The sequence below is a fragment of the Natrix helvetica genome (assembly GCF_964273705.1).
Source record: "Natrix helvetica genome assembly, chromosome: 5".
Classification (NCBI taxonomy): domain Eukaryota; kingdom Metazoa; phylum Chordata; class Lepidosauria; order Squamata; family Natricidae; genus Natrix; species Natrix helvetica.
In genome coordinates, this window is record NC_138551.1 from 78247109 (window position 1) to 78260517 (window position 13409).

The 13409-nt window shown below is 43.4% G+C and overlaps 1 protein-coding gene across 2 annotated transcripts in view; it reads right to left on the bottom strand.

The window, feature by feature from the left end:
• The window catches only part of KIF20B (kinesin family member 20B), a 122469-nt gene that overhangs the window by 88352 nt on the left and 20708 nt on the right, over positions 1 to 13409 (bottom strand). Inside the window, exons 1-6 of one of the 2 annotated variants that reach the window (XM_081956477.1) lie at positions 9188 to 9426; positions 4120 to 4267; positions 2989 to 3075; positions 2763 to 2882; positions 2470 to 2608; positions 442 to 626 (exon numbers count right to left, since the gene is read on the bottom strand). In XM_081956477.1, the coding sequence (XP_081812603.1) occupies positions 442 to 626; positions 2470 to 2608; positions 2763 to 2882; positions 2989 to 3075; positions 4120 to 4266 (678 nt within the window). In that variant the 5' untranslated portion in view covers position 4267; positions 9188 to 9426. Of the gene's footprint in view, positions 1 to 441; positions 627 to 2469; positions 2609 to 2762; positions 2883 to 2988; positions 3076 to 4119; positions 4268 to 9187; positions 9427 to 13409 lie in introns of those variants that run through there. The other variant, XM_081956478.1, reaches the window with a different exon arrangement.

A 13409-nucleotide genomic window follows, 5' to 3' on the forward strand; every position in this document is an offset into this window, starting at 1 on the left:
TTTGGTCACAGGTTTCTCTCATCATCCCTTGTATCCTAATATCCTCCAATAGCTAAAAACAAATAAAATCAGATCACAGAGCATTCACCTAATGCAGAGGTTCCCACCCTTGGCAACTTTAAGACTTATGGGACTTCAACTCCCAGAATTCTGGGAGTTGAAGTCCACAAGTCTTAAAGTTGTCAAGTTTGAAGACCTCTGACCTAATGTGTACGGTGTCCGTGAATTTTAATGTAACCCCTGAACATCACCCAAACTGATGGTGTGGAGGGGGGGTGACATATGTATTAATCCAACAATCGGGCAATATTCTTGTCATTACATTCCACTAAATGCTTCTTTATTATCAAACACATAGTTTTTCTGGGTTTATTCAACTAAAAGCTGCTATAAAGTTTGCTTTGGTGTGTGTGGGGGGGAGAGGGGGTTGAGTCACAATACCTCTTTCAGGAGGCGAAGCAATGAATTTTTTAGAGATATTTCTTCTCGCACTTCTTCTTTGGACAGATTTCTAAACTCCCTACATCGATGGGGCTTGAGATTCATGTCTGGATACAGCTTGTTTCCAATGCTTTGAAATACCATATCCAGAATCCTGGGGAGAATGCCTCTATCTTCATCGGTACCTGGCATACAGAATTTAAGACTTAGATAGAATCCCAAGTTGTTGGAAAAGAGATAAAAGAAAGATTGAACTTTCTGAACTAAATATATTTTGAATGACTGTCATTATCCCCCAACCTTTGCTGTCCATATATGCTATACCCTGGCCTCTATAACTGCTGGCCAAAGAAATCCAAAATATTTGCTGGATCCGGGTTGCAGAAGGCTGAAATGGAGCCATCCTTCAGGTAAATACAATTTTGTACTGTTTTACAACAGATAGCAAATATTGACTTGCTTCGCTTTTAAATTGACATAAGGCACCAAGTGTTCTTATACTGTTTTGAACTTACTTAACTCATCCTAATAGTGAGCTCTATTTGCATTCAGTGGGTCTTAGATAAAGGTAAAGTTTCCCCTCGCACATATGTGCTAGCCGTTCCTGACTCTAAGGGGAGGTGCTCATCTCCGTTTCAAAGCCGAAGAGCCAGCGCTGTCCGAAAACTTCTCCATGGTCACGCGGTCAGCATGACTAAACACCGAAGGCGCATGGAACACTGTTATCTTCCCACCAAAGTGGTCCCTGTTTTTCTTCTTGCATTTTTACATCGTTTCGAACTGCTAGGTTGGCAGAAGCTGGGACAATTAACGGGAGCTCACTCCACTACATGGCACTAGGGATTTGAACCATTGAACTGCCGATCTTCTGATTGACAAGCTCAGCGTCTTAGCCACTGACCCGCCATGTCTCTTAGTGGGTCTTACTTCCAGATTATATATATTGATAATTTCTTTGTTACCAAAAACAAAAATAACGCAAATCATTCAATGAATACAACTCATTCATTTAGCATTATATCATTTAGATGGAAAATGTTTCCTTGGTCTTTTCTCTCCTCCTCACCTCCTAGTGAAAAATACTTGTGGGTTCTGGGATAGTTGGTTTTTTTTTTTAGCTATCTGCATTTTTCCTAACCAAATGTATCAACACTGACATGGCCAGCATGGGGAAAGGGAACACACCCTTCTGATTCCTGGATTTATTCATTCCTTATTACCAATGATAATGCTAAAAGATGATCACTTGGTTAAGGCAGCTGAGGAGTTTAAGACTAAAGCACCATTGCTATGTTAGATACTGCCTTACTTTTCATCTTAAATACATAAAGGTAAAGATAAAAGTTCCCCTCGGACAGATGTGCTAGTCATTCCTGACTCTAGGGGGCGGTGCTCATCTCTGTTTCAAAGCCGAAGAGCCAGCACTGTCCAAAGACATCTCCGTAGTCATGTGGCCGGCATGACTAAATGCCAAAGGCACACAGAACGCTTCTTACTTTCCCACCAAAGGTGGTTTCTATATTTCTACTTGTATTTTTACATGTTTCAAACTGCTAGGTTGGCAGAAGCTGGAACAAGTAACAGGAGCTCACTCCATTACGCAGCACTAAGGATTCGAACCGCCAAGCTGCCGACCTTTCTGATTGACAAACTCAGTGTTTTAGCCACTGACCCACCGCATCCCTTAAATGCATACACTGGCACATTTATTGAATTCAAGAAGGGTACCTTCCTTCAGCTGAGTGAAAGGACTCCAACTGAATAGTAGAGGGCACATTTTGCATGCAAGAAGACGCAATCTCTGCCATCTATTTGAAACCCAGGTTGTAGAGACAGGAAAGACAGCTTAAGGCTTTGAAGTTGCTACTAATGAAAAACAGAAAAGTCTGAACTTTTCATCTTCTCAAATCTAAATATCCCCCCAAAAGTAACAGCCAGAACTGTGCAATTATTGTGTACCACCAAGAAACAATAAGCAACCTTAGCTGAAATGTACAGCTTAAATAAATCAGGGATTCTCAGATGTACCCCGGTAGGTGTGGGTTTTCCCAGCATTTGTAACACCGTAAGTGAATATTAGCCGACTGTGCCCCCTTAGGAAATCTAACATAGACTGCTTCACAGCACCATTGAAGAGTTCTTCTTGTGTTGTTTTGGGCCCAAATACCTAAGAAACATACAAGAAAAGCCTTTAAGTTTTCAATTATAAAAACTGCAGAAAACATATTGAGTCTTCACTTCTAAAGGCTTCTTTAATTGTTTAATAATTCTGTTAAACACGCATAACAATTTCATATTACTGATCAGGAAGCTGGCCATACCTGGGAAAAAGTAAATTTCTGCACCAATTGCCGCAGGTTTTTTTCACTAAGGCGAAATGTCTTGGAGCCTTTAGGAGCTTTTAATATAATACTTGTTGAGTCAACCACAGAAACACAACCCTATAAGAAAAATGGGGGGAGGAGGGGGGGGATGAATCCTTTAGAGCCAGGCAGATAGCATAATTTTAATGAAGTTTTGCTTTTAGCTCTTTTAGCTGAATAATACCTCAGCATCATGTTCTTTTTCCAACTCTAAAATTGGTTTGACTCGAAGACAAACATGAATTCGTTCTTTGGATTCCAGGCTATCTCTCTGATTAAAAGAAAAAGGGGTAAAAATCTAGTTCATGCCCAATGATTTTCGAATGCCCCAAACTTATAACTGCAGAGAAGTTTTTCCCCCCTTAGTCAAGCCTTTTGCCACAGTCATCTCCTTTCTCTTCATCTCGTACGCAGAGAATAAACATTTCAATTATAGCAAAGCCTTATTGGTTCGTCACTATGAAAAAGCCCACTAGCTATTCCTAAACACACTATATTGATAACTCTCATTTTTGTGCAACATGACAGCATGTAAGGTAGTACTGTCAGCTGTTTTAAAAAGGGCGTTGCACTACTGTCTCAAGATTTTAGATCTTTGAATTTAGCTTAAGGCTTGATCACTGAAAATGATAAACTTAAATTTAAGGGTAGATGAAGCTCCTCATTTGGTTCCACATAATTTCTGGAGTATGTTATCCTAGTGTTGATTTTTGCCGCCATATTTTCAGGTGTATCTTTTGCAGCAGCAAAACAGTACCTACGTGCTTTCCTACCTTAACAACAAACTAGCGGATGAAGCTCTGACGATCTACTTAAACAATAATTTACTCCCCTGTAATCCCCATCCAAACTACCTCAAAGTAACATTGGACTGGACTCTCTCCTACAAGACAACTTTTTTTAAAAAATAAAGTTTCAAACTGTGTTAAGAGTCTTCTGCCAACAAATGACTAGTGAAATCAAACCAAGAAATCCATACTACCACATTTACTCAAATTTCCTAAGCCATTATTTCCATAGTTATATTTAAGATTTTTCTTTTAAAAAATCTTCCTCTCACGGTGAAACAGGATCTTTGAGAAAAAAGGAGATCCTGTGTGTGTTAGGGGCCCGTTTCCAGTTCATAATAACATCTATTGATTATAATTTTTCTTAGCTGCTGTACATACTGTATAAATTTCATAATGTTTGCAATTGATTTTAATTGATTTATGATTTTAATTGATTTCTGATTGTTCATCACCCCAAAGTCACTTGTTTGATATGGGTGGTCATAGAAACTGAATAAATACATTTCCAGTGTTTATTCTCTTACCTGGCTTGTATTAAAAGTTGAAGAAAAATCACCATATAGATTTTTTTTAACATCGGTAGCATCCACAGGTCCAGTCCTTGGAGATAGCTCAACTGCTGAAAGAAAGGAAGGTCTGGACACTGTCTGTTTATCCAGATCTGCCTCCATTCTATTAGAATACGAAAAAGAACTTGAAGGTAGGTTAACCAAGGCACTGTAAAGTTGACAATTACAGCATAGATGTATTTTTTACAAACAACTCAAGGGGTAAACACATGCAGCACATCTTCCCCCTCTTATTTTCCCCCCACAACAATCTTAATCATTGGCAATACAAAGAGCAGGTATAACAACAACATTTATTAAACTTCTATGCTGTCCCATTCTGAATAACAGTGCGTAACATAATGTGCAAAACAAGGTTTTGATGGGAAAAGCTAATCAAGGAGAGAAGCAACCTAGAACTGAGGAGAAATTTCCTCACAGTTAGAACAATTAATCAGTGGAACAACCTGCCTCCAGAAGTTGTGAATGCCCCAACACTGGAAGTTTTTAAGAAGATGTTGGATAACCATTTGTCTGAAGTGGTGTAGGGTTTCCTGCCTAAGCAGGGGGTTGGACTAGAAGACCTCCAAGGTCCCTTCCAACGCTGTTATTCTATTCTATTCTATCTATTATCAGACAAAACCCTCCTTAGATCAGAAAACATGAACAAAACCAGAAGCACGTTCAAACCTGCAAGGTTTTATTTCTAAAGCTTTACAATAAAGGTAATTCTGATGTACATGGTATTTGGTTTATTTCTTAGCCTGTTCTACCTTGAAGGGCTGCAACGTCTATAGCATTTTGTCCAAAAGGAATATACAACCCATTTCCAAGACTGTTTATTGAGAAGCTGCCCCTATTAGGTTCATAGTGCTTGCCCCAAACCTACTATAGAAGTCTGCAGCTTTGCTGTCTTGCGTTTTGGTCCCTTATCGCTGCCACCAGCTATTATACTCGTTTAGGCCTATTATATTATATTATTTCAAAAAATGATTGGCTCATCTTATCAGAAGGCCTTTAAACTAAAATTAAAGGGGAACGGGATAGGCAATCTTCAAGAACTTTAGAAACTAATTCAAAGGAAAAAGCACTATCAATTATACAAGGAGGTAGGGAGTAACGAAGAAAAAATAGGAAAAACATAATGGAGTGGTGGGAAGGATGGAAATCCCAGTTGCAAAGTAGGAGATATAAGAAATACCCAAGACCCATAAAGGACTAAAATGCCTATACTCAAGTGCTCAAAGTTTAGGGGGAACAGAGGGAACTTGAAGTATATAAGGTAAATATTATATAGTTGCCATTACTGAACCATAGTCGGATGAAACTCATCACTGGAATATACTGATGGAAGAATACAAACTATTCAAAAGAAGCAGACCAGAGATGGAGTTGCATTATACATAAAAAATCACTACATCTCTACAGAAATCCAAAAAACCAAGGATGAAAACATCCTAGGATCCATACGGGTCAATATGAAAGGAAAAAAGAATGACATTGCTATAGGCATATACTACAGACCACACAATCAAGTAGAAGATGAAGTTTTTGCTAAACAACTAACAAATGTACGTAGGAAACATACCACAATAGTAATGGGCGACTTTAACTGCCCTGATATCAACTGGGAGACGAACTCTGAAGCAAGTAGGAGATCAAACAGATTCCTAACCAACCTAGCTGACAACTTTGTCATCCAAAAGGTAGAGGAGGGAATTAGAGGAAAAACTATACTGGACCTAATTCTTACTAATAGAGAAGTGATAGAGGAAGTTGAAGTTGACAGAACTTTGGGTGACTGACATCATATTGGAATTCAATATAATGCAAACACAAGCATTAGAACATAATCCAGCATCTTAAGCTTTAAAAGAGCTGATTTTAGCAAACTCGGAGAAAGCCTAAGAAAAACTCCATGGATGAAAATCCTAAAGAGGAAAAACAACTCAAGTGTGGGAAACACTGTTCCCCCTAAGGTGCGCGGGTGCGCAGGTGCGCAGGTGGCAACAAAACAACTGCCGCGCAGTGTTTTGTACTGTCACAGGCGCCGGAGGCTGGGGAGGTCCTTTGCAGACGGCTAGAACTGGCTGCCCGCAAAGGACCTCCCCGGACTTGTTTTGGTGAGCGCGGGGCGACTGACGCTAGTTCAGCAAAGCAAGCCCAGGGAGGTCCTTTGTGGGCGGTCAATCCTAGCTGCTTGCGCCCGGCGCTGCGGCTAATATAAACCCACAAAGCCCCTGCCGCTACTGGAATATCTGCTGCTGCCTCCTCCTCCTCTAACAGCACCACATTTGCTCTCCGACGCTGTGGCAGATTTCCTGACAGTGAGAAGTGAAGCCACCAAAGCTCCCGCCGGCGCCCCCACCCATGGCAGTGGCGCCTCCCCCTCTGTTCGGAGCACCTGAGCTGAGCCCCGCGTTACCCCTGCCCCCTCCTCCTCTGCTGTGCTTTTGAGGAGCCATGAGGCCGCGGGAGCCAGTAGGAAGGCGGCGGGGGCAGCAGGGGGAAAAAAAGCCTCATGGCTTCTCCAAAGCACGGCGGAGGAGGAGGGGGCAGCAGAGGTAACGCGGTGCCCAGTTCAGGTGCTCCGAGTGGAGGGGGACGCGCCGCCACTGCTGCCACGGGCGGGGGCGCCAGCGGGAGCTTTGGCGGCTTCACTCCAAATGTGGTGGTGCTGTTGGAGGAGGAAAAGGAGGCAGCTGTTATTCTGGTGGCGGCAGGAGCTCGTTGGCATTTTCAGCAGCAGCCCTGCCCCCTGTGAAAAAACCCAAAGATGGAGCAGATCCACGCAGATGACTTCGCCGCAACATGACTGGAGGAGGAATTCTGGGAGTTGAAGTCCACAAGTCTTCAAGCTGTCAGGTTTGAAGACCCTGGGGTTTTTTTTTCTAAAGGGTTAAGGGTGCAAGGGTCTTGCAACTTGACAGCTTTAAGACTTGCATGCTTCAGTACCAGAGTTCCTGAGCCAACATGACTGGAGGAGAATTCTGGGAGTTGAAGTCCACAAGTCTTAAAGCTGTCAAGTTTGAAGACCCCTTGGGGTTTTTTTTCCTAAAGGGTCAGGGATGCAAGGATCTTGTAACTTGACAGCTTTAAGACTTGCGTGCTTCAAATGCCAGAGTTTCTGACCCAACATTTTGTTGCTAAGCAGGAGCGTTGTTAAGTGATACTATATAACACTTTTAATTAAGCGGGTACCTTGAATAAACATAACTTTGAGTTTCAAATAATACTGATTTTGTTGTTGTCTTAGGTGACACCTGTGAAAAAAATTCAGGTGCTGCTCAGGCATAAAAATGTGCCGCGCAAACACTATACTTTTCTGCTCACACTGAAAAAAAATTAGAGGGAACATTGGTGGGAAACTAAAAATATGGTCATAAAAGCCCAGTCCAGCACAAGAAAAAGAAAAGAAAATCCAAGAAGAAACCAGCATGGCTGCCCAAAGATCTCTCTGATGATAAACTGAAAGGAAAAAAAAGATAAATACCAAAAAATGGAAAGAGGGACACATAACTAAGGCAGAGTATCAGCAGATAGCCTGGATCAGCAAAGATGAAATCAGGAAAGCAATCAGCCTAACAGCAATACCTGGGAAGATACTGGAAAAGATAATCAAAAAACTGATTTGCAAACTTCTAGAAATCAAGTTATAACTAAAAGCCAGCATGGGTTTGTTAAAAACAGATCATACCAGACCAATCTTATTTCATTCTTTGACAAAGGGACTAAATTAGTAGACCAGCAAAATGCTGTGAACAGAAATATACTTAAACCTTAGCAAGGCATTCGACAAAGTAGACCACAACCTACTTCTGTCAAGAGCTTATTTCTGCTGTGCCCATAATATTGCCCTCATCTCCAGCCCATGAGTGAGGCAGGCTTAAGTATCCCTATTCAACTGTGCCAATAGTAATAATGTTACCAAACTAATGAGGTTTGCATACTAATGTCCCTTCTTCATTGCTGAGTGTAAACACTCTCTTACTCATGTCTTACTTGGCAGCTCTTTAATAAGAGAGTTGTTGTTGGATGCTACTCAACTCTCAACAACTCTATTGTTAAATATGCCTTTCCCCAGCCCCTTTTTTAATATCTACTAAGCATTATTACGCATTCACTTCAAGACCACAGCGATTAGGAGTAGAAGCATAGAATCAGGGCAGGAATCAGTAGTGGGGGGAAACGTCTCATACTATATTGGGTTAGTTTTCTGCCGAGTAAGAGAGAATGAAATGGAATGGAATAGAATTGAATTCTTTATTGGCCAAGTGTGATTGGACACACAAGGAATTTGTCTTTGGTGCATATGTTCTCAGTGTACATAAAAGAAAAGATACATTCGTCAAGAATCATAAGGTACAACATTTAATGATAGTCATAGGATACAAATAAGCAATCAGGAAACAATCAATATCAGTATAAATCAAAAGGATACAAGCAACAAAGTTACAGTCCTGCAGTCATAAGTGGGAGAAGATGGGTGATAGGAACGGTGAGAAGACTAATAATAATAGTAATGCAGCCTTGGTGAATAATTTGACAGTGGTGAGGGAATTGTTTGGTGTGTAGGGAGCATTACTACTTAGCAATGAGGAAGGGAGCTTTAGTGTGCAAACCTCATTGGTTTGGTTTATAAGTCAGTTGGTTTATAGGTAATTTTATTGTGCAAAGTTAAGGAGTTTGGTCTAGTGGTTAGATTCCAGGTTAGAAACTGGAAGGTGAGTAATTTTGGGCCAGTGAGCCCTAGGAAGAATGCAATTATTTCTGAAAATACTTGCCAAGAAAACTGCAGGGCCTAGTCCAGGGAGGAAATTATTCCCACAAAAGAAAATATCCCAAGATTATCACATTCAAATATATTATTTTCAAATAGATTATAATATGGTTTCAAATATTCAAAAGAATGCACGTCAACCTAAAAAAGAAAAAAGGATTCAGGAAAAGTTCCAACTCAGTTTTGGATTTCATAAAACTGGAATTGACCTGAATCCTGGCTGTATCTTTCAGGGAGGCGAAAGAGAGCGTTTCGTTTACTTACTTTTGCTTCCAAAACTATTGGAGGGACCGACGAGAAATCGAGTCAGGAATCTGGGGCGGGGGCTCCGTTCTCCCCCACACTAGAAAGCGGAAATCACGTCCTGGGATCCTTGGCGTCCCATTACAATCCACCTTCTCCCCTTCTCCCCCGAGAAGCCACGATAAAAAAATGTTCTCCCCGCTGCAATGCACGCTTCAAAACCGTGCAAAAAAGTCAGGGGCACAGCAGACCCCCCACGCCTCCCACCCCACGTTCAAAACCACCGGCGGAGCAAGCGCGTCATTCGCTTTAAGGCACCTGAATCGCGGCTTTTTCAAATCCAGCCGCAAAGGCTGATGGGAGCTAAACGTCTAGGCCGAAAAGGACCCTGGGAAGAGTAGTTTTCACCACCACCCCACTTTCTGTCTCTCTCCAAAACTGCGGTAGAAGCCTTTGCTTCCTCTGCGGTTCGTGGTATGGACGTATTCGTCGACTAGTATGATTTTAGTATGATTAGTATGCTGACTAGTATGATGCGATGATTTTAAGGACTGGCACACAGAAACACGCGTGTCGGTTCTCGCCAGAATTCTCGCGGAAGGTCTTTGCAAACAGGTGCTTGCATATTTGGAAGTCATTCCTGTTAGGTTCTGTTGGATTTGCTTCTTAGAGAGCCTCTATTCAAAGTAAATAGGAGGAAATTGAAGAGAGGCGCACAAAAAATTCCTTCTTATGTACATTTGGGGTCAGTTTCCCATAACATTAAGCAAGCAAGTGTAGGAAGTTAGCACCAGGGGTGGGTTCGGGCAGGCACGACTGCCGGTTCACTTGTGTGCACGCTTTGGGCGTACTTTGCGTGCATGTGCAGTGCAATTAAAATTCTGCACAGAACTGTTCAAGGGCATGGCAGCCCTGGGTCGCTGCCGATTCCCAGGCCACCAAACCACTACTGGTTCGGCCAAACTGGTCCTAACCAGTAGGAACCCACCACTGGTTAACCCCCACCCCTCTCCTAGGAAAATGAGATATTTTAGGAAATATTAAAAGGGCAGAATATTCCCCCTAAAAGGGAGGCGGAAACTCACCCCCACATACCTTTGTCAATGGGCAATTAAGGCATGAGTCAGTCTATTCTACATAACAAAGATCTACCTCTTTTCAGGGAGAGCCATAGTAAGAATTTGTCAAAGTCCTTTCATTACATCATCGCCCAGCAAGGATCAACCAAGCTTGGGACTCAGGACAACCTAGAGAGTTGCCCCTGCATGTCCCCATGGGAGCCTGACAACCAATCAGAATACAAGCTCAAATTCAAATGGCCGGAAAGGGTACAAACCTCAGGCACTCTCAGCATCTCTTAGCTTTTTTTCTTCACCCAAGATCTTGAAGCATGTGACCCTGTCCACCATTCAAACCATTGTTGGAAGAAATGTCCTTCTGGGTTCGGCTCCAAGTGGGGAAAAAGACACTGGAGACATGGAGGCTGCTTGGAAAGATGGTTTTAATGGTGGACAGGACCACATGGCCTGATCCCTGAACAGCAAAGGTGATCACATGCTTCAATGTTGGTGGAGAAGGGAAGAGAAAGAGAAGAGCAGACAAGAAGAAGGGCTTGCAGGGATTTTTTATAATCTGTTCTGCCCCACCTATCTGTTTCCTGTTCCTGTGTAAGAAATGTATTCTGATTGGTTGCCAGACTCACATGGGCCCATGCAGGGGCAACCCTCTAGGCTGTTTTGAATCCAGGTTTGATTGAGTTCAGATGCCATGTGGTCAGTTGAGTAAAGGCTTATATTATCATGCCTTCATTGTCACTGCCAGAACTCTACACCCATCCCCCTGGAGCTGAACTCTTTATTATGTAAAGTGGACTAGCTTGGCCTTCTTAATGGCCCATTGACAAAGTGGGGCTGGGCAGGAAGCTGTAGGAATTTAGTGTTTAAAATGTGTTTCTCCCTTTTTCACATCCAGGAAAATATAATATTCTGCCTTATCAATATTTCCTAGGATATTTCATTTTTCTGGGAGAGGGCTAGGTGATAACTTCCTACACCATCTTTCCAAACAGTCTCCATCTTTCCAGTGTCTTTTTCCCCACTTGTACCTGAACCCAGAAGGACATTTCTTCCAACACAAGCAAGCCCCATCTTGTTTCAGTTTTTAACCTTCTCGATAGTAATCTAATAAAATGAACATTGCGTCAGAATCACAGTACGTGGCTCAAAGCATTGGAGAGATTTCACAATGTTCCCTCTAATTTTTTTTCAGTGTGAGCAGAAAAGTATAGTATTTGAGCGGCACATTTTCATGCCTGAGCACCTGAATTTTTTTCACAGATGTCACCTAAGACAACAACGAAATCAGTATTATTTGAAACTCAAAGTTATGTTTATTCAAGGTACCTGCTTAATTAAAAGTGTTATATAATATCAGTATCACTTAACAACGCTCCTCCTTAGCAACCAAAATGTTGGTTCAGAAACTCTGCCACTTGAAGTGCGCAAGTCTTAAAGCTGTCAACTTACAAGACTTTAGAAAAAAAACAGTGGTGTTCACTCTTCACAGCTTTAAGACTTGTGGACTTCAACTCCCAGAATTCCTCCTCCAGTCATGTTGGCTCAGGAAATCTGGCATTGAAGTGTGCAAGTCTTAAAGCTGTCAAGTTAGAAGACTTGACAGCTTTTAAGACTTGTGGACTTCAACTCCCAGAATTCCTCAAGTCATGTTGCTCTTTCGCCTCGGCGCCGCTCTGGCTACCTCCGTCCAGACCTGGCAGCTGTGGCGACGTTATCAGCCTGGATCTGCTCCATCTTTGGTTTTTTCACTGGGGTCAGGGCCGCTGCTGAAGATGCCAACGAGCCCCCACCGCCCGCCACCAGAATACCTGCTGCCGCTCCTCCTCCAACAGCACCACTGCATTTCCTGCCCTGTGTTGCGGCTGAGGTGAAGCCGCCAAAGCTCCCGCCGGCGCCCCCACTCTTAGCAGCAGTGGCGGTGCCTTCCCCTCTGCTCGGAGCACCTGAGCTGGGCCCATGTTATCCCTGTCGCCGCCTCCTCTGCCACCATGCTTTTGAGGAGCCTTGAAGCCTTATTTTTCTTGCTCCCGCCCCCTCTGCCGCCTTCCTACTGGCTCCCGCGATGGCACTGCCATCGGGTTCCTCCTCGCCACCTCACCTTTGTCAGGGCTCCGGCGCCCTTTTCCCCTTCCACAGTCAGTTTGCACCTGCCGTACAGCTCCCGCCCCAAGGAAAAAAAGGCGTCGTGGCTCTTCAAAAGCACGGCGGCAGAGGAGGAGGCGGCAGAGATAACATGGGGCCCAGCTCAGGTGCTCCGAGCAGAGGGGAAGGCACTGCCACTGCTGCCATGGATGGGGGCACCGGCGGGAGCTTTGGCGGCTTCACCTCAGCCGCAGCACCGAGCGGCAAATCCAACAGTGCTGTTGGAGGAGGAGGAGGCAGCAGTTATTCCAGTGGGGGCGGGAGCTTTGGCGGCTTCACCTCAAACAACGCAAACTACCGTCAGTCGCCCCATGCTCATCAAAGCAAGTCTGTGGAGGTCCTTTGCGGGCGGCCAGTTCTAGCCGCCTGCAAAGGACTTCCCCGTGCTTGCTTTGCTGAATATGGGGCGACTGACGGTAGTTTGAGCGGCGCAGCCGGCCCCTAGGAGGCCCCTTGGAAACTGCTGCACGGTGCTTTCTTGCCACATGCGCGGCCATGTAGGCGCGCACCTTAGAGGGAACATTGTTCACAGATTGTGGGTTGGCCAGTAAAATTGGCAGGTCTTGCTAATAATGTACCAAAGTCAACCCATTGTGTAACCATTGGTACAAACTACATACAAACTTCATCCGTGGGGAACTCAACACACATTTTAAGGAGCCACAGTTAATCCCACAGTAGGTTAAAGCAGGGATCCCCAAAGTCCTCTGGTCATCACCCCCAGCATGAGGTTTGAGATTCTTCATTGATCACCAAAAATTGATTACATTGTGTCTCAACCTTGGCAACTTTTAAGATGTGTCGGCTAACTCCCAGAATTCCACATTCTGCAGGATGGCTGGAGAATTCTCAATATTGAAGTCCACACATCTTAAGTTGCTACGGTTGAGAAACACTTATATGAAAATGACTTAAGTGCATGAACTAATAAATATTCCATCAGTCAATTGCAAAAGGCCATGCTAGATCTGCAGATATACTATAAAAGGTAAAGGTTCCCCTCAGACATATGTGCTAGTCGTTCC